The 22,169-nt window shown below is 39.5% G+C and overlaps 1 protein-coding gene across 1 annotated transcript in view; it reads right to left on the bottom strand.

Moving 5' to 3' along the window:
* The window catches only part of CERS6 (ceramide synthase 6), a 766,179-nt gene that overhangs the window by 27,333 nt on the left and 716,677 nt on the right, over positions 1–22,169 (bottom strand). Inside the window, exon 9 of the mRNA XM_053712833.1 lies at positions 16,897–17,053. Coding sequence (XP_053568808.1) covers positions 16,897–17,053 — 157 coding nt within the window. The remainder of the gene's footprint in view (positions 1–16,896; positions 17,054–22,169) is intronic.

Below are 22,169 nucleotides of genomic sequence, written 5' to 3'. Positions count from 1 at the left end.
AGCCCCAGTTCATAAAAAAGGGCACAGGAGAGTAGCGCAGAGACAGGCAGCTGGACTGTGGAGGTTGGCGGCAGCTGGCGGTGAAATCAGGGACTCTCTTGAGGCGGCGCCATCTTCGCCTAGCTGCGATCTCAAGAATCGATCCCCTTTCAGCTCCAGCCACGCACGTACCAGAATAAAGCCAGCGGAGGATAAGGTACTAACCTGTTGTTGGGGTCACAGGACCGGAGACTTGTATAGAAGCTCCTTCCTACCCCCTCTTACAATCTCCGCTTACTAGTCACGCTGCCCACGTGGTTGAGCTAAAGCAGCTACATAACTGGATACATAAAGTAGACGGCCTCATCCCTGTACTTGTAGCTGCTGGTCACTACACAGGACTCAGTTGTGTTAGTCTAGGCACCGTGGCCCAAACCTATCATAGAGGAGGTGGGTTAGTTTGAGTAAAGCACCGGGTGCCCCAACCTGTCAATCACTTTCAGCCCAAAGCCTTAAAAATGGCGTCACTTTATTCTCACAGCCACAAAGATCTGAACTGAAAATAACCTTGCTCACAAGCAAGAAGAATCACTCACCCCTCTCTTACACACCACATTCAGGGGTAATCTGCCCCATTTAGCAGTGGCCAATTTAAAAGATAAAGGGATCTAGGATGACTCCAAAAAAGTACAAATCTGACAAGCCTGTGAAAACGCAATCACAGACCCCATCAGTCTCCTCTTTCTTTCAAGCTACTGACACTTCATCAATGGCGTCAATGGGGACACCCGAATTACCAGGGATACCTTGTCCTTCAGAGACAACAAATAATCAACAGGACTCACTGCAAGCCATACAAGTGAAGTTGGTGACACTACCCTCAAAATCAGATCTGAAGTCATTAAAATCTTTTATTAAGGAGGAGATGAGAGATTTGAAAAGGGATCTGAATGAGATGGGGCAAGGATGGAATACTTAGAGGAGGGTCAAGAGACCTTGAACAACTTGGTCAGCTCCAATACGCAGCAACTGTCCATCCAAGACTCCTTGGTGCAGTCCCTACAGGATAAAGTAGAGGACTTGGATAATCGTGGCCGCAGAAACAACCTGCGATACGCGGTATTCCTGAAGATATACCTCAAGATCAGTTAAAAAACTATATCAAAGGGCTATCTCACCACTTATTACCTAATTCCCCACTGCTACTCAATGAAGATATTGACAGAGCACACAGAGCATTACGCCCTCCACCTAAACCCCCACTGCCTCCACGAGATGTCATCATCAGATTCCTACGCTTCACTGCAAAATATACCATCTGGCCGGCAGCAAGAGCTCGGCAGTCTATATCATACCAAGGTCACTCACTGCAAATATATCAAGACCTCAGTCCCTACACGATTCAGAGGCGCAAGTACATTGCAAGAACACCATATAAAATACAGTTGGGGCTTTCCCTTTAGTTTGATAATAAACCACAATGGGTCCCAAATCATCTATAAGGATTACAGAGACCTTGAGCATCTTTCCAGATCTCTTAATATTACATTCAAATCGCCGGCTGAAGCAATTGTCGCCACACCTTCAATACCAACAGAGCCAGGGCCTTCACGTTCAGGTGAACAGAGACCTCAGTGGCAAAGAGTCCAATCGAAGAGGAGGAAGACGGACGCCTTGCCACCAAGAGATGGTGCTCCGCCACCATGATGTGGCACCGCTTTCTGACATCTGTCTGTCCTGCTTTGTCTTCACTGTATCTCAGACATTGCCTGGGTTTGTGCTGCCCAGTGGCACACATGGACACAATATGTTATTTCTATATGTTACCTCTGTTTCAATTTGTCATAGCATTAACAGAAGAGTGAGGGCAGAACATGTCCTGGTAACGTATCGAACACTGATATGCTTTACATGAGTTATGTTGATAATTGTTTGAGTTGCGTCATAAGTATTAGTATAACATGATGTTGTATTTTTTATTCCATGCCTCTGGTTCACAGGGTCATTGGGTGTAATAGATTGCCTCCTCAATTGATTACCGTATGGTGGTCTTAGTCCCTCACCCATAATATCAAGGACCCCCTTGTAAATTTTATAAGCCATATCTGCCCTTAATTGAATGACTTAGATATTTTCCTGATATGGAACACTTTAAGGCCATAAAACTGTCGGCATAAATGTTCTTAGTAAACTAAATTAAACCAGGAGGGGCGCCATCCCTGCACCTTGGGTGCGGGGTGGGTGTTCCTTCAACGTCTAGATGGCTAGTGTTCTCTTTTAGCTTCTCTCCCACCTTAATCATTTAACAAGCTTATTATCTGGGAAAGAATAACACTTGTTTAACGTCCCTATCCTGATTTAGCTAGAATAACTCTAACCTGAGAGCTAGCTAGGCAATACTCCTTCCCCCCCTAGTAAGGTGTATTGTAGAATGACTCATACACTTCTTACAAAAGTTATGGTTACTAATATATATTGTTTATGTAAGTTTGCATTTAATGTATTTTCATGTTCTGATGTTTATTTTAATCTGAATCTTCGTCCAATCCCGGTAAAGATATCCTCACAATGGGTAAATAATGGTATAAGAACTCTTAGCTCCTGTCACATACTTATACAGATATAAAGATCTTTGCAAAAATAATAACGAACCGTCTTAACCGGCTCTTCCCCACCCTTATCCACTATGACCAAGTAGGCTTCGTACTGGGCCGGGAAGCAAGAGATAATACCGTCCGTAATATACATCTAATTTGGCATATCACTAATGAAAATATCCCCTCAGTATTAATCTCAACGGACGCAGAAAAAGCCTGTCAACTGGTCATACCTGAGACCATCTTTGGAGGCCTTCAGTCTAGGCTCTATTACTCTAAAACGGATATTCGCGCTATACACATCTCCTAGGGCTCGCATATTAGTTAATGGTTCCCTATCTCCCCCAATAGAAATTAAAAATGGCACGCGCCAGGGCTGCTCCCTCTCACCCCTACTCTTTGCGCTCCTTATTGAAACTTTTGCTTCCAAGATCAGGAACAACACTGAAATTTCAGGTATTACACTAGGACAGGATATCTACAAGATATCACTGTTCACTGACGACATTCTATTCACCCTGACTAATCCAGAAAAATCAGTCTCTCAACTTTTGACAGAGCTTTCCACCTTCCACAAGCTAACAGACTTCTTGGTAAACCAGAGTAAATCTGAAATTCTAGATTTTGGGCTCTCGGACCGCTTCATAAGTCTAATTAAAAATAGTTGCCCTCTAAAATGGTGTGGGGGAGCATTGAAATACCTGGGTATACATCTCCCCAAATCTTTTGATAAATTATTTCAAGTAAACTACCTCCCAATTAAAACAGCAATAATGCAGGACTTATCATCCTGGGGCTCAAAGAAACTATCCTGGTGGGGACGGATTAATACTCTAAAAATGAATATTTCCCCGAGACTTCTTTACATCATGGGAGCGCTCCCAATTCCTCTGCCTCTTAAATACCTTCCCCAAATTCAAAATTTATTCAGCACCTTTGTATGGCAGAAGAAGCCACCAAGAATTAATAAAAACACTATGTCTCTATCAAGAACACATGGTGGATTGGGATTGCCCGATTTAGAAAAATATAGAGCTTCCATATTTCTGCAGAGGATTCTAGATTGGAGAGTCGGTGGGAGACAGAGGAGGTGGGTACGATTGGAGGAACATTTGAACCCCGATTTTCCACTTGCTAGCCTCTGCTGGAGCCAAGTCTTTTTAGAGAGAACCAGAACGCTTCTTAACCCAATCACTAAAGAAACCGCCCTACAATGGGATTTAGCCTCTAGATATTACCCATGTCTATCCTCCAACCCGGGCACCCTGACTTCCCAACTACACAACTCTGACTTTTCCCTAAAGCTGCTGGTAAATTCGAGCCCCCAATTCCTGATGGTTGAAGAGGTACGAATATATAATCTAACTACTAACAAAACTTTATGCACTCAAGACCAATTAGCAGACAGAGGATATGACTGGGCACGTAATAGGTTCTCTTATAGAAGACTACAACACTATACTAGCACCTACAAACATAAAAATAACATGGTCCGCCCACCCACTAACATTGAGAAATTATACCTATCAAACTCACCAATAAAACACTCCCTTTCCGCCATTTACAAAATTCTCCTCCAACCTCTTCCAGGTAACTTACCATATTCCATTGAGATGTGTGAAAGAGAGCTGGGGATAATAATCCTCCCACAAACAGCGATAACATATTTCTGAACACTAAAAAATCCTCCACCTCAGCTTCTATTTTAGAAACCAACTATAAAATCTTACATTGCTGGTATTTAACCCCACGAAAATTACATCGTCTATACCCTAAAACTAACAATAAATGGTGGAGATGTGGCCACGTAGGGAGTGGAATGGGGCATATGTGGTGGTGGTGTTCTCGAATAAATCATTTCTGGTACGAGGTTATACAAGAAGTGGAAACAATCTTACAAATTTCCATTCCACCAGATTCCCAAATATGGTTACTGAATAAGTCTACCCAAATGCCATGTAGGTCTCTTCTCCCCCTGTTTCGGATATTTAAAAACAGCATTAAAATGCTAATAGCTAGACATTGGAGGGTGAAGGATGTTCCCTCTTTGGGAATGTGGAGAGCTAAGGTCTCTGAACTGTTAGAGTTGGAGGAATATTCCGCTTTTAAGAAAGGGAACACAGATAGTTTCATACTGCTACAAGCAGTCTGGGATGACTATATCAGGACCACAGCCAATTCCTCTAGGGCAATAGCGAATTAATTGGGAAATCACGATTGTATTACTTAATGACTACATTGTGACATAATAGTAACTTGCTATATACCATTACAAATTATATTCCGAGATTGGACACGTTCTGCTACTTACTATATTACTTTTTAGTATTATCTAGTTACTTTTTGTTTAAACAAAATGCTTGAATCTGTACCACTGTATAAGAAATGTAAGTTTTGAAACAACCAAATCATTATACAATAATGTTGTGAACTGTGCACAGATTCTACACCAATAAAAGAATTTAAATAAAAATAGTACATTTGGGAAAGGTATGTAAAGAAGACCAAGTCACTGCCTTGCAAATCTGTTCAATTGAAGCTTAATTTCTAAAATCCCAAGAGATGGCAACTGTTTAGGTAGAATGAGCAGTAATTAATTCATGGGGAGACTTCCCACTACCAGGTATGCTTTGCGAATTGTAGCCTTAAGCCAAACTGCCAAGGGGATTGCAGTATTTCTTTCCCTAGCAGGGACCTAAAAATGCATCAACAAGAAATAATTTCTGAATTCTTTTGTGGCTTTAAGATAAAAGTCAAGGATCTTTCTACATACATGTAAAGGAGTAATCTATCTTTAGCTTTTTTTGGAACTGGACAGATAGATAAGATAACAATTACCTGATTGATGTTTTCTGAAAAATCAACCTTAGGAAGGAAAGAGAAGCTTGATAAAACTGCTTTATCCTGATGAAAAATCAGGTAAGGTTAATCACAAGAGAGAGTAGAAAGCTGGACAAGGACATGTAAAAGAGAAAGAGAATATTCTAAGACAACAGCTGAATATTCAGACCATGCATAGGTTCAAATGGCTGAGATTAAAGAACTCTCAAAACCAAGTTAAGGTTACATGGATGGGAAGCAGGCCTGATAACTGGTTTTATCTTGACCAAAGTTTTAACAAAGGCTTGAATGCCAAAAAGTATTGAAATCTTCTTGTGATACAATGCTAAAAGGGCAGAAATTTAGCCTCTAAGGAAACTGGCTGAAAAACACTTATCAGGACCATCCTGCAAAATTTTGAGGAGTTCCAACAGTAATTCTTTGACCCACAGCAGGAATGGAAAACTTTCCAGTCTTTGTGATAAGTGTCTTATAACAGGCTTTCTCACCCAAATAAAATGCCTGTCATTTGATCTGAAAAAACCTGAGACAAAACCATGTGTTCAATCTCCATGTTGTCAAATTGAGAGATTGGAGGTTCTGATGGAAGAAGGGTACTTGAGAGGGAAGGCACTCCTAAAAGGATGATACCAAGGCTGGCTGGAGCACATTTGTACTAAATCTGTAGACCAAGTCCTTCAAGACCATGCTGGAGCAATTCAAATCATTTAGGACCTTTCCTGTTTTATCCAGGCTATTATCATGAATAGTAAAACAAAAGGAGTAAAGATTGCATCAATTAGAGTTGCTTATGGATCGCAAGAACTCACACATTACTGAGGTTGTTTGTAATTCAAGCAAGAGACCATGTGGTCTATTTTTCAACTTCCCCAACAATTTACAATCTTGTTAAATATCTCTTTATTTAAGGACCATTCGCTAGGGTGAAGTTACTTATGACTGAGGAAGTCCCCTTCCCAACTGTCCACACCTGTAATGTGAATAGCTAAAATCATGCAATGATGGCGTTCTGCCCAAGTCACCAAAGTTGCCTTGGTGTTGATGTAAGTCACTGCTGTGACATTGTCTGAATGAAGCTTCAGAAAAGGCGAAATCTGGAGAGCCCTGAAGATTCCAAGATGTTGATTTGTAACATCGCCTCCCAAAGAGACCAAACTCCCTCCACTCTCCTGGAACACAAGACCCAACCCTGCAGACTGATGTATGTGGTAATTATTACCCAATTATGATGTATAAATGAGGCTTTATGAATCAATGATTGATGAGTCTGCCACAAAGTTATAGAATGTCTTGTGTTGAAATCAAAAGAAGTCTTCTCAAACAAGTTATTGTAATCCCCATTTGACTGTTGCAAATTTGAAGCTGCAAAGGATGTAAGTGGAATCTGACTAAAGGTACGGCATTTGAAGCCTCTACCATGAGACCATTTACTTCATGCATTGAAGCACTGTAGGAAGAAGCATTTGTTGGAGAAGGGCTCAGGTCTTTTGCAACTTGAGTCTGCGAGCATGTGTGAGAGTCTGATTATTACAGAGTCTGTTATAAAGCCCAGAAGGACAACTCTGGTTTGTCATAGTAGAGATATTAAAATGTTGATTTTCCAACCATGGGAATGAAGGAACTGAACAACTAGTTTGTATATTCCTAAACCATCTTAAAGGGACACTGTACCCAAATATTTTCTTTCATGATTCAGATAGAGCATAACATTTTAAGCAACTTTCTAATTTACTCCTTTTATCAAATTTTCTTCATTCTCTTGGTATCTTTATTTTAAATGCAAGAATGTATGTTTAGATGCCGGCCCATTTTTGGTGAACAACCTGGGTTGTCCTTGCTGATTGGTAAATAAATTCATCCACCAATAAAAAAGTGCTGTCCAGAGTTCTGAACCCCCCAAAAAGCTTAGATGCCTTCTTTTTCAAATAAAGATAGCAAGAAAACGAAGAAAAATTGATAATAGGAGTAAATTAGAAAGTTGCTTAAAATTGCATGCTCTATCTGAATCACGAAAGAAAAAATTTGGGTTCAGTGTCCCTTTAAAAGAAGCAGTCTACTTTAGAAATGTTGTCTAAGTAAGGAGCTGCCCTGAGCACTCTCTGTGGACAAAAGAGCACCAAGAACCTTTGTGAATATTCTTGGTGATGTTTCCAGTTCAACAATACATAGGGACAATACTAATGTTTGAATAGAACCCCTGATTCTGTTCCTCAAAGGGGACCGGAGTAATCACTCCCATGACTTTTAGGTCTGTTACACATACCAAGAATGCTCTGCCTTTTAAGGGATCTTTTTAAACGGGAGACAGCAGGAATATTCCTCAAGAAGGGCTCAGTACCCAAGGATCTTGAACTTATTTTCCCCCAGTCTACTAAAAAGTTTTGAGTCTGCCCTCCACGAGTACCGAGTCTGGTTTAGGGGCTGCACCTTCATGCTGATTTGGAGGAAGGGGCAGACTTTTTGGTCAGTTTGGATGATATTATTATTATTATCATTTATTTGTATAGCGCCGCCAAATTCCGTAGCGCTGGGTACAATGATAGGAGTATACAATGACAAAGATTTGTGATAAAATACAAAACATAACAAGACTAAACAAATCTAGCACAGGAGGAAGAGGGCCCTGCTCCGGAGAGCACAGTCTATAGGTTTAGGATGCAGAGACATAAGGTTGGGGTAGCTTGTTACATCGGTTGTATTTGCAGCAGTGAGTCAGGCAGTTCATGTACATGTATTAGCTTGGTTTGGATGCGGGATGGAGGAGAGATGGCAAGCCTCTCTGAATAGTTGGGTTTTCAAGGATCGCCTGAAGCTATACATGGTTGGAGACAGTCTGATGGCACGGGGTAGAGAGTTCCAGAGGACAGGAGCAGCACATGCAAAGTCTTGGAGGAGGGAGTGGGATGTAGAGATAACAGGAGTGTAGAGACGTAGGTCAGAGGTTGATCGAAGAGGACGGGATGGGGAATATTTCACGAAAAGAGAGGAAATATAGTTGGGAGTTAGACTGTTGAGTGCTTTGTAGGTTAGGGCTAATACTTTAAATTGTATTCTGGAGTGTATGGGGAGCCAGTGTAGAGACTGGCAGAGCGGAGCAGCTGATGTAGATTGTCGACTTAGGTGGATGAGTCTAGCAGAAGCATTCATAATAGATTGGAGGGAGGAGAGGCGGTGTTTTGGAAGGCCATTTAAGAGTAGATTGCAATAATCAATGCGTGACAGGATGAGGGAATGAATAAGTATTTTTGTAGTTTTTTGAGTAAGGAAGGGACGAATTCTGGAAATGTTGCATAGGTGTTAACGGCAGGATTTGGTAAGCGTTTGGATATGTGGGTTGAATGTGAGTTCTGAATCTAGTGTGACCCCAAGGCAGCGGACCTGGGGTGAGGTGTTGAGAATAGAGTCTCCAAACATCAGAGAAATGTTAGGTGTCGGATGTCTCGAAGAGGGGGGGATAAGAAGCAGCTCAGTTTTGGACAGATTGAGTTGGAGGTAGTGTGAAGACATCCAAGAGAAAATTGCAGAGAGGCAGTCAGAAATCTGGTTGAGTAAAGAGGGAGAGATATCAGGAGAGGAAAGATAGACTTGGGTATCATCAGCATATAGGTGGTACTGGAATCCAAAGGAGGCTATAAGTTTTCCAAGGCAGGATGTATAAAGAGAGAAAAGCAAGGGACCCAAGACAGAGCCTTGCGGTACTCCAACTGAGAGAGGCATAGGATCACAAGATATGTTGTTAAAGGAAACTGAAAACGAGCGGTTTGAAAGATATGATGCAAACCAGGAGAGGGCTGTGTCTCGGATGCCAAATGAATGTAGTATTTTTAGGAGGAGAGGATGGTCAACTGTGTCAAAAGCTGCGGACAGGTCAAGAAGAATTAGTAAGGAGTAATGGCCTTTTGCTTTAGCTGATAACAGGTCATTTGTTACTTTAGCAATAGCGGTTTCTGTTGAGTGTTTAGGGCGGAAACCAGATTGTAGTGGATCAAGTAACGAGTTAGTTGTGAGAAATTGAGTTAGCCGATTATAGACTAGTCGTTCCAATAATTTTGAAGCAAAGGGAAGTAAGGAGACCGGTCGATAGAAGGCGTGGAGGGGTCAAGCGAGGGCTTTTTTAGGATTGGTATGATTGATGCATGCTTGAATGTGTCAGGAAATGTGCCAGCAGTGAGAGATTGGTTAAAGAGATGAGTTAGGGTAGGGGTTAGTGAAGCAGAGAGAGAGGGAATAAGTTGTGAAGGAATAGGGTCAAGTGGGCAGGTTGTGAGATGAGCCGAGTATAGGAGTGCAGATACTTCTTCCTCTGTTACAGGAGGGAAATAGCATAGATCTTTGTTATAGAAGGGGTGGGTAGGATCGCTGGGTTTGTGGGGTGCGAGGTGCAGATCTCTTTTCTAATGGTGTCAATTTTATTTTTGAAGTGATCAGCAATAATTTGAGCAGTGAGGTTGGTAGTGGGGGGGGGTGCAGGCGGACGTAGAAGGGAGTTAAAGGTTGAAAACATTTTTCTGGGGTTGGATGCGTGAGATGACACAAGGGAGGAGAAATAGACTTGTTTTGCCAGGCTGAGCGCAGAGTTGAAGGACTTAAGGGTGAATTTATAATGTTGGAAATCAACGTGAGCATCGCTGAAGATATCTGGTCTGTTTAGTGTACCACGGTTGCCGTCGAGTGATTGATGTACGTTGAAGAGTGGAGGGTGCAGTTTTGTCAAGTGTTGATTTTAGTGCCGAATTATACTGTAGAGTCACGAGGTTTGGACAAGAGAGGGATGAAATGTCAGAGAGCAGAGGACTCAGTTGAGTGGAAAAGTCTGTGAGATCCAAGTCATTTAAATTCCTGTGAGGTAGCAGTTTTTTGGGGGCTTGCAAAGATGTAGCAGGTAGAGTGAGAGAGAAAGTTAATAGATGGTGGTCAGAGAGAGGAAAGGGGAAGTTAAGGGAGTTGGAAACAGCACAGAGATTTGTGAAGACCAGGTCTATAGAGTTGCCTTCACAGTGTGTTGGAGATGTTATCCACTGGGACAGGCCTAAAGAGGTGGTAAGGGATAGACGTTTAGAGGCAGCAGGCGTGTTAGGCTTATCAAGGGGTATGTTGAAGTCCCCTAAGATGAGAGAAGGGACATTAGAAGAGAGAAAATGTGGAAGCCAGGCTTCAAAGTGGTCCAGAAATTGTGATGCTGGGCTAGGGGGCCGATAGATAACTGCAACACGAAGAGCTATAGGGGAGAAGAGGCGGATAACGTGAACTTCAAAAGATGAGAAGGAAAGAGAGGGGGGTGAAGGAATGCAGTGAAAGGTACTGTGTGGAGACAGGAGAATTCCTACTCCTCCTGCTTGTTTGTCTCCGGGCCTGGGAGTGTGACTGAAGTGCAGGCCGCCATAGGATAGAGAGGCTACAGCAGTTGTGTTAGAGGAGGAGAGCCAAGTTTCAGTGAGGACTAACAGGTTAAGTGAACGTGAAATAAATAGGTTGTGAATAGATGTAAGCTTATTGCATACCGAGCGTGCATTCCAAAGGGCACACGAGAATTGGGGTGTAGTAATAGAGGTGCAGTTAATGAGGTTTAGGGGGTTACATGTGCAAGGTGTATGAGGTGTCATTTGGGGTAATGATCTGAGGGAAGCAGAGGGTGGACCTGGGTTAGGCGAGACATCCCCAGCTGCAAGAAGAAGGAAGATGTTGAGTGAAAGGAGATGAGAATGTGAGTGTTTAAGTTTAGGATCAGCAAAGCATGGCTGGCTGAGGGATGTGAGATAGGAATAAAGTTCATGTGTGTTGTAGAGGGGGGAAGGTAGAAGAGAAGGAGAAATATGAATGTTCTGAGTGCTGTTTGTGAAAGGAAGAGCTGTGACTTTAAGGAGAAGGGAGGAAAAGGTTAATGCAGACATTAGAAAGTGTAGCATGTTTGCATTTAGTTGTTGGAATTTGAAAAGTACTTATCTCTGTTGTCCACTCCTTTGTCTAACTCCGTTGTTATAACTCTCTCTACACTTATGAACTAGCACACTTAGGGAAGTACACACGTGCAATGATCTAACAAGCTAAGCTTGATGTAACAAGCTGGGGATATTCAATTTAAAGGTAATAACAGTCACATGATCCTAATTATCATAGGTCATAAATTAGAGCAGGATCAAACAAGGCCTAACCAAACATTACAGATGGCACCTTTCTTATCAAAATGGAAGACACAGAAAAGAAAGCTTTTTTTTTTCTTTAAGGTAATACAGGCATACCAGAGATAGATAAAGTTTTGTGGGGGGAATATGCAGTTCTAATATGTGTTGCAGTTTTAAAATGGAGTCCTTGTTAAGCACATACCAGAGATAGATAAAGTTTTGTGGGGGGGGAATATGCAGTTCTAATATGTGTTGCAGTTTTAAAATGGAGTCCTTGTTAAGCACATACCAGAGATAGATAAAGTTTTGACTAGCAAATGCAACGCTGCATGACCCTGTCTAGCATTAGACAAAGACTCAGCACATAAGTTGCAAAGCTGAGTAGGGGGACATACCAACACCTCCTTACATAGAAAACACATATGTGAAGGAGTTAAATTGTTAGTAGATTGCCCTTCTCAGGGATTAGTGATATGTCTTAAGACTTACCTGCATCAATCAGTAATGATTTAGAAAAGTAAGTAGAGATGATTATAAAACATGATAGCAGTACAGAAATACAGTATAACAGGAACAGAAAGGGTTAGCCGTCTCAGGAGAATACATAAATGAGGGAAACAGAAACAAAAAGTGTAAAGTTTCTTTAAGAGAAAAAAATGTAATTGAAAATATATTTAAAAAAATGACAGTTTCAGTCAATAAAGGGTTAAATAAATCTAAATTTGTGTAAAGCTCTTGTTATTAAGGGTGCTTATCACTCCAAGAGGAGAAATTGCTGTGTGTCAGCAAAGATGGCCACCAACTGTGAGGGGAAAGGAGAACAGAGCAAACTGTTTGGGTGGGAAAAAGTTAAACCCCTGTGGTCTGCACAGAAGGAAGTTCAGAAACATCTGAAAATGAGCTATGGTATGTGTTTAAGCCGTAAATTGAAAGAGACAAGCTGCCAACCGCAAATACGCTGGAATTCCAGAGCGTAATTGTGGAGAGCTTGATTTCCCTTAGTTATCAAAGCCTACAGACCGGCAAAAGTTGAAATTTGTGACGTAACATACGATCCGCCGGTCTCAGTCCGACACAGATCGATGCTTACGTCATTACAGATGTTCCGAATGCAAATTCGGCACTATCTGACAACTTTTGCTAGTTAACAAATATCAATCCACCCTGGAGGCGGCAGATGCCATAGGAATCAATGGGAGTCTGAAAGCAACAAAAGTTCATGTTCGCTGCTGCCCGATATCCTATTGATTCCTATGGGAGAATAAAAGTTACGTTTACACCTAACACCCTAACATGTACCCAAGTCTAAACACCCCTAATCTGCCGCCCCCTACACCGCCGCTACTTACATAATGTTATTAACCCCTAATCTGCCGCCTCGACACCGTTGCCACCTACATTATACTTATTAACCCCTAATCTGCCGCCCCGAAACGGCCGCCACCTACCTTATACTTATTAACCCCTAATATACCACCCCAACACCGCCACCTATATAAAGTTATTAACCCCTATCCCGCCGCTCCCGGAGCCCACCGCAACTAAATAAATGTATTAACCCCTAAACCCCTGACCTCCCACATCACTAGCACTTACTAAACCTATTAACCCCTAAACCGCCAGCCCCCCACATCGCCATAAACTAAAATAAATTATTAACCCCTAAACCTAACAACCCGCTAACTTTATATTAAATATTAACTCATCCCTATCTTATAATACATTTAAACTTACCTTTAGATTTAAATTAAACTATATTAAACTAATAATTAACCTACCCTAACTATTATACTAAAATTACATTAAACTATATTAAACAATTAATTAACCTACCCTAACTATTATACTAAAATTACATTAAACTATATTAAACTAATAATTAATCTACCCTAACTGTTATACTAAAATTACATTAAACTACAAATTAAATTAACTATATTATATATTTAAACACCTGACCCTACTCAAATAATTTAAATCTACAATACAAAATTACAAAGTTACAAAAAACTAACAACTAAGTTACAAAAAATAACAAACACTAAGTTACAAAAAAAATAAACACTTACACAAAATAAAAAAGAAATGATCAAAGATTTAAACTAATTACATCTAATCTAAGAGTCCTATGAAAATAAAAAAGCCCCCCAAAATAAAAAAACCCTAACCTACAATAAACTACAAATAGCCCTTAAAAGGGCCTTTTGCGGGGCATTGCCCCAAAGAAATCAGCTCTTTTACCTGTAAATAAAAAATACAAATACACCCCAACAGTAAAACCCACCACCCACACAACCAACCCCCCCAAATAAAAATCAAACTAAAAAAACCTAAGCTCCCCATTGCCCTGAAAAGGGCATTTGGATGGGCATTGCCCTTAAAAGGGCATTTAGCTCTATTGCTGCCCAAACCCTAATCTAAAACCCACACAATAAACCCTTAAAAAAAACTAACACTAACCCCTGAAGATCCACTTACAGTTTTGAAGATCCGACATTCATCCTCAAAGAAGTCGGGAGAAGTCCTCATTGAAGCCGGCAAAAGTCTTCAGCCAAGTGGCCAAAGTCTTCATCCAAGCCCGCAGAAGTCTTCACCCAGACGGCATCTTCTATCTTCATCCATCCGGCGTGGAGCGTCTCCATCTTCAAGACATCTGATGGGGAGCATCCACTTCGTTTGACGTCTTCTTGAACAATGAATGTTCCTTTAAATGATGTCATCCAAGATGGTGTCCCTTAGATTCCGATTGGCTGATAGAATTCTATCAGCCAATTGGAATTAAGGTTGAAAAAATCCTATTGGCTGTTGCAATCAGCCAATAGGATTGAGCTTTCATCCTATTGGCTGATCCAATCAGCCAATAGAATGTTTAATATAGTTTAATGTAATTTTAGTATAATATTTAGGGTAGGTTAATTAGTAGTTTAATATAGTTTAATGTAATTTTAGTATAATATTTAGGGTAGGTTAATTAGTAGTTTAATATAGTTTAATGTAATTTTAGTATAATATTTAGGGTAGGTTAATTAGTAGTTTAATATAGTTTAATGTAAATCTAAAGGTAAGTTTAAATGTATTATAAGATAGAGATGAGTTAATATTTAATATAAAGTTAGCGGGTTGTTTAGGGGTTAATAGTTTAATTTAGTTTATGGGGATGTGGGGGGCTGGTGGTTTAGAGGTTAATAGGTTTTGTAAGTGGTAGTGATGTTGGAGGGCAGAGGTTTAGGGGTTAATACCTTTAGTTAGTTGCGGCGGGGTCCAGGAGCAGCGGGATAGGGGTTAATAACTTTATTAGAGTTGCTGTGGGCGGCGGGATAGCGGTTAATAACTTTATTTAGTTGCGGCGGGGTCCGTGAGCGGCGGGATAGGGGTTAAACATTTTTGTATAGTGGCGGTGTTTAGTGACAGTATACAAATAAAGCTGTGAAAAAGCCGAAGAGCAGCGAGATCGATGACTGTTAGTTAACAACAGTCCGCTGCTCATCGCCCGGTACTTGGTGCGCGGCTTTTTGACAGCTTTTTATATAAATATGGAGATCGTATTAAGGTCTACGGCCGCGAAGTTAGGCGAGTGTATTGGTGCCGTCGAATGCAAGCAAGCTGACAGCTTGATAAGTAGGCCTCTATACCTAAATTTACTGTAAATGTATAAAAGTGCCTAAACTGTATGTAGTGTTATCTGATTAATGTAACTATGTCCCAGGCATGGTACTTACCTGTCAGCACATTCTTCTACTGTGCTCACCATAGCTGTAGAAATCTGCTTCCATTAAATGGGCCCATCAAAGGCAGTGCAGACACAGTGCCAAGGATGTGTAAAAAGAGCAGCACACCAGGGGGTTGGCAGGCATGCCCACATTTCATCTTGGAGGCTGATGGCATTTCCACACTGGGAGAATATTTTCTCTGCCTGGCTGAATTCCTGTCCCCTCCTCTGCACTGTTTGTGGGTAACAGGAACCCCCTCTGAGGAAGGGTTTTTGTGAAACGCGCGTCAGGGGTCCTCAGGAGTAACTTTGTCTCTCCTTTCTTTTTAATCTGCTTACCATGGTATAAAACAAGATTCCCTATTATCTACAAGGACTATTCAGCCTAGCAGTTAGCTTAAAAATATAAAGAATATATTCACCCTATCCTGGTTTAAGTGTTTTTAACCTGAGCTCAAGCCACTTGTATGAATGATAATCCTTCGCGTGACATAATTTGTTAATAAAGATATTAGTGTGAATGGCACATTATTTTATATCACTTACCTAACTCAACAGAGTTATAATATTGAATGCAGACCTGAACTACTTATACTTAATTGTATATTCTAATACAATTACTTTGTTAGTTGTTACCTATTCCTTGTTCTGTATCTGCGGCAGGAAATTCCTATTGTTATATACTGGAATTCTTTCAGCTTTAAAAAATTGCAATAATATAATCAGGTTTCCGGTTTACCTAAACTCTGCTCCCCCTACGCTGTATTGTACTAAAATTACTGTTTGTGGGTACTCTGAAGAGAATAATAAGTCTCAGATCAGTTAGAAAACCACTTTCAAATGACGTGAAGATCACTTTAATATTCACCATCCTTCTTACTGGAGGTGGGGAAGAAATTGACCAAGGAATCATGGAAAAGTGGGTGGGAATAAAGCTCTGCTGTGCAGGGTGAACTCTAATCCCACATGTGATTGCTTATGTGCGCTCACCATTTTATGAAAATTGTATAGTATAATAAACATTTAAGAAGAAGGGACAGTTTGCCCCCAAATACATTTTGACCCAGTTACAAATAAATATTAAGAGCATACGGTTTTATTATGATGTTTGCATTGTATTCACAGTTAGCATGTGTTCACTCTAGATAAAAGCAATTCCCCTAGAGAGAAAAGTGAGAAATGCAATTGCCCCTACAGTGATTGTTTAAGAATGTGGCAAACCAGATTTGCTTCTTAAAGTGTTGAGTTCCTCTGGATGTAAACAGACTAAAGTTTATATTTCAGTCAAATAAAAATTATTCATGAAGTCATGGGGTCTTTAAAAGTTGTTACATTTCAGTGCACACACCACAATAACTATTCCTGTAAGTATCTTTGGAAGAAGAAAAAAATAATTTCTTGAGGTCTAAATATTTTTAGTACAATTCCACTGCTGCTAAAAGCGAAGTATGGATTTTACTTTTAAAACGCACAGTTCATAAAATTGCAGTTGTTCTGGTATGTTTTGGTGGTATTGATTTTTCCTACAAAGAGGATTCTCAATAAAATTCTTTACATAAAGGATACTGAAATATTGTGTCCCTTACATTGTGAAACACAGATCAATAAACATCAATGCAAGAAAATCAATTTGGTAATATATTCTTACCTTGCCTTTGGAAATTGCTTTGCAGGCTATCTTGATAATTAGATAAGACCAAAATAAATGCAGCGATTGTAGTAAAAGGAGCAGAACATTAAAGACCCACCAGGATGGATAAGGACCAACAATTTCCCAGCTTTCAAATAATGTTGTGTTTAGTATCCTAAAATAAAAAAAACATTTATACATATCACGTTTTTATTATGCCCTCCGCAATTTTACTATTAAACATTATGGAGCATGGGAATTTGAGGGGCAGCTAAATACAATGAATCAAAAGGGATAAAGAAGTAGAACAATTACAGGCTCCTAGAGGATCTATGATTTTATGGCCAAGCGCCAAAATACAGAAGATCTATTCAGCACACCTGCTGTTTTTCCTGCGCTGTATCATTTTTAAAGAAGACAAAATACAATTTTCAGTGTTTAAGAGCTTCTGAGCACTTTTGTTTTTTACGGTGCATATGTAGGAGTAAAGGCTCTCCTTTTAAATATTTCAAAAATATATATAAATATTGCCGTTTTAAACAGATCTCCTTTGGGACATCACGCTGGTGATGTTGCTACATTAAATCTTTGGGGACATTTAATAAAGATGCCAGTAGGGCATTGAAACGTCATGCTCTATTCCCTATTTTAAGCTTTTGACAAATAAAAGTTATTTTTTATACAAACCTAGTGATTGCAGTCTCTTCCTGGAAAACTGCATTAAGTCTGACTTTGCACCCTGGCTAATGCATAACTGGGTTGAATACTGGGAGAGCAAAATTACCTTGGAAATTTATATATATATACTGTATATATATATATATATATATATATATATATATATATATATATATATATATATATATATATATATATACTGCTATTGATTTATTTTACATATATAGAGATCAGGACATAAGAATAATTTGGTTTAATGAAATGTAAAAATAAAATGCATTACCTCTCAAACATATTGCACAACCATCATGTGATCTAACAGGAATGTACAAAACAGTGGTCACCCAGCTTTTATGGACAACTTAGCATGAATGGGGGCTTCTTTGTACAGATTTTCTTTTTATTTTTTATAATTCTGAACAATAACGAATGTGAAAGCATTGTCTACACTTTGTAAGATCTGATATTGATTGGTCTTAAAGAGACAATCAGAGCCCAACCGTTTCAAGTAGCTTCAATCAGATCCAATCAGGATGATTGACAAGCCCAGCTCTCTCGTGATTCATTGCGCAAAAGCAGCGGGCGCAGTTGCACAAGCATTTGCTTGTACAATGATAACTGCTGCCCTCTTGCTGCAATGCCAGAAAGACATGTTCCCAGGAGCAAACCTTCTCCACCCAGCATTTCATAAATAAATGTATTCAAGCAAGTAGCTGTTAAGCATTTATTGTATTCTAAGCAGCAGCTAAAACAAATTTTCAGATATGATGGACTCTATCTACCTCCCCCCCCCACTCAAATGTTGATCTCTGCTGCAGTTTTTTGTTTACATAGCTTTTCTATAGTGCACTACTGCTGTGTTGATATAGTCAGTATAGGCAGAGGTTTTAACAGGAAAACGTAGCTATTCAAAATAAAGGTAAAACAGCCATTTGTAAACATGTTAAACACTCCAGCAGTAAAATTGATCATTGTGAACACATTAAAGGGGGAAAAATTGCAATATAAGGTCCCTTTAATTCTTCTTTGTCGTACAAAAAATCAGACCTATGAATTAATCATCATGTGACAATGGGTCTCACAAAGCTGTATTTATAACAGAGGAAACACATAAAACAATATAAATTATTACCACTAGATGGCATTTATGGCTAGTGTGTGATGTAGAATACAGTTGTATTTGCTTTGTACATGATGATGTCAGATCTTAATTTAAAAGTTAGAGTTTAACAAACAACAGAAATGCAATTACTTATTTTATATACTGCTAATGACACTTTTCCAGAAATATAGAAAATCTTGGCATCCATTAGCAAACATCAATAGGAGTATAAAATTAAAAACTTTCTATCATAAAATCTTCAAAAACATGTGAAGCCTCATTTGGTATTTTTTTTTTTTAAAAAGTTTACATGTTCTTGGCATTTTGATTTTTAATTTAATAATGGTATTCTACTTTTTTTTATATTTTTTTCCACACAAGTTTCAACCAATATAAAGACAGATTATTTACCATACATAACATTAAGAAAGCTTTTACCTCTCTCTCTTAACCCTTTAGTCCTTTCTCTTGTTCAAGAGGGTCAGACATTTCCAGTTTCTCCATCATGCATTTGAGAGCTTTTTTTAAAAGGACATTGACATGCATGTTATGTTAATTTTAAATTGTATATCATAGCCTTGTGTCATCCATCCTCTAATTATACATATTTAACATTGTATTATTTTGAATGTTTATACCATTCTCAATTTTTTCTCCATAGTTATCTCCAAGGCTCCATATGTTGGCATATGCTTTTCTTTTTACCTTGTATTTTTAAGTACTGTACATTAGAATTTTGCATTCAGTAAATTAGTTCCACTTCAGTAAATAAATTGCTTTCCAAAATGACTCTGTATATTCAAATCAATAAAGAATTTCTTCTTGGTTTTAATTTTGGGAATATTCAACTCAAGTCAGTTATATTTCTGGTTTAGAAACTTCTGCTAGTTGAGTTTTACAATAGAGTACAATCTTTTCAAATGTGCCCAGCTTTATAGACCCTCATCTGTCCTTTAGCTATTTTTTAAGTAAATAAACAGCTAGTATATGACTCAGTTAGATATTTAGAGATATTTTACCTTCCAACAAAATGAAAAAGCTTTTGTTTTTAAATTGTTTATGGTTAGTCATCTCCCTCTCTCCTCTCTCTCCTGTAAGCTGCCTGTTTTTCAAAATTGTATTTCTGTTGTATGGCCCTATGGTCCATCCTGAAATCTGGTCCTTGACTATCAGTGTGCTTAGCTGGAGCCAGGATACCTATGATGAGGAACCCTGCTCATATAACAATGGCATCTGTTCACACAAACAAGTATAGATCTCTTGGCATCACAACAGGTTACCTCCTGTATTGGAATTCATATCTTCCTGAAATTATAGAAGATTTAATGGCCATTATAGTTTTCACTAGTGACCTTGTTGTTTACCCCTGCAAAGCTTGGTTGTGCCACTACTGCTGCTGATGATTGGGGTGCCAGGAATAAAGCTTGGATCAATTTCTGCGATAACCATAATGAATCAATAGTGGATCTAAAGCAATCTTAAACCCCTGAATTATAAAAACATTCTGGTACTTAATCAAATTACAAGTACAAACTACAATCTAAATTGCAATCAAAATTCAGCATATACTAATTTTAGACACCTTCCATAAGCAACAAAGGTTTAGATATGGGTTTGGCAGTGACGTCACTATGGGGTGCGGGCCGCACCTGGGTGACACCCTCCAGGGGGTGACACCACCAGAATATTTTTTTTTTTTTAAATTTTATTGAAATTCAAAGAAATACAATGTAGAGATGCATAGATTTTTTTATTAGAGGGGCCAGCATTTGTGAACATTAGTGGGACTGGGGAAGTTATAGACACTTAATTTTTTGCCCCTTCCACAAATAGTTTTCCCGGCTGCTTTTGCTTGTTTGTACTTTGCTCCTCCACTGCCCAATTTCACTATGAATGTTGTGGGCGTGCTGTGGGGCTTGCGAAGTTGCGCTGCTAGCCTAAACCTGCCTGCCTATCTGTGCTCACTGCTTAGTGACGTGTGGAGCAGTGGAGTTACTCACTGCTGTGCTGTCTCTCTAATAGGGAACCAGGAAATCGTGAGGGGGATGCCTTCACCTGACCGCATGACTGTCTGACACTGTCTTTAAAGTGAAGAAGCCACGTATGATGCCCACCAGACCGGTACGGTTACAGTACACTAAGTGCACACTGAAGAGGTAGGAGGGGAGGGCGGACGGGGTCTGGGGGTGGGCAGAGATGATTGGCCATATGAAGCGGTAGGCACGCGGCACGGGGCTGTGCACTGACAGACTTGGAACAGAGTCATAGAGCAGAATTTTCATAGTTTGTGTGCCTAAACCTTTTTTTTAGTGATTTATTTTTAGAGTGCTATGTTTATTTTTCATTATTTGATGCTCTGCTGAGCCAGGGAGCAGCTCTAGGCATGAGCTTTATAATTAATGCAGTGCAGTTTACATATTTTGTATGTGTGTGTGTTTGAGTTTTTGTGTGTGTGCCTGAGTGTTTGTGTGTGTGTGTGCGTGTGTCTGAGTGTTTTTGTGTGCGTGTCCGAGTGTTTTTGTGTGCGTGTTTTTGTGTGTGTGTCTAAGTGTGTTTCCGAGTGTTTGTGTGTGCATCTGAGTGTTTGTATGTGTGTGTGCCTGTGTTTTTGTGTTTGTGTGTGTCTGCTTTCTGGGGGGAGGGGGGTGACACCATAACTTACTGCACCAGGCAACACCAACCCTAGTGACGCCACTGGGGTTTGGTACTGAATTCGCTAGATGATTCTTTCTGCTAGAATGGTATTCTCATCTTTGCTCTGACAGAAAGTAAAATCAGACACAGGGAGAAACTGGTGTAAAACATCTTTTTGTTGAACTTGTGGTATTTATGTCAAATTACATCCTTATATTACTTCCCACCCTCAGTGAGACAACCTGTTTAGAAACCCAACAGCTGTGTTTGTCGCTGTCTTAAACAAGGGGAACCTTCACCTAATAATATAAAATGCTTTCCACAACAGCTATGGCCTAACTTATTATTCTTCACACTGAGAAAGCACATTAAAGATCAATGTCCCCAATGAAAGCTGGAAGGAAATATTTCAGAAAACCCCTTTTAGAACATAGCCTTTGTTGGTGGGAATGTGGGGAGGAGGGGAGAAAAAAGCAAATTCACTCATTCCACTACAATGGAAATCTCCAATTCCACCCAAACATGGCTCCCAAAACTCAAGGACATTTTGGCCTTAGAATGGTGAACCTCTACAAAAGGAAGGGATTCATGTGTGCATTTTGAAATAATCTATTCTTTGATTAGCATGGATTAATTTAATGTTTGTTACTTTTGTTTATTTTCAATAAACACAACAAAACGTTTTTTTGTTTTTTTTTAAAACATAACAATAATGCACCACAAGCCATTAGATTATTGTTAGGACACGCAGCATTAGTATTTACAGTATTTTGTATGATCTAGCTCCGCATTCCTCTGGTATTGAATTGAGGACATCCCTTGGTCTCTTTGGTTCAGTGTATAATCAGTACCTCAGTATAGCAAAGATTAAAAAGTA

Source organism: Bombina bombina, chromosome 1 (assembly GCF_027579735.1).
Source record: "Bombina bombina isolate aBomBom1 chromosome 1, aBomBom1.pri, whole genome shotgun sequence".
Lineage (NCBI taxonomy): Eukaryota > Metazoa > Chordata > Amphibia > Anura > Bombinatoridae > Bombina > Bombina bombina.
Note: the sequence above shows the minus strand (reverse complement) of the source record. Positions and strands in the feature narration are given on the sequence as shown.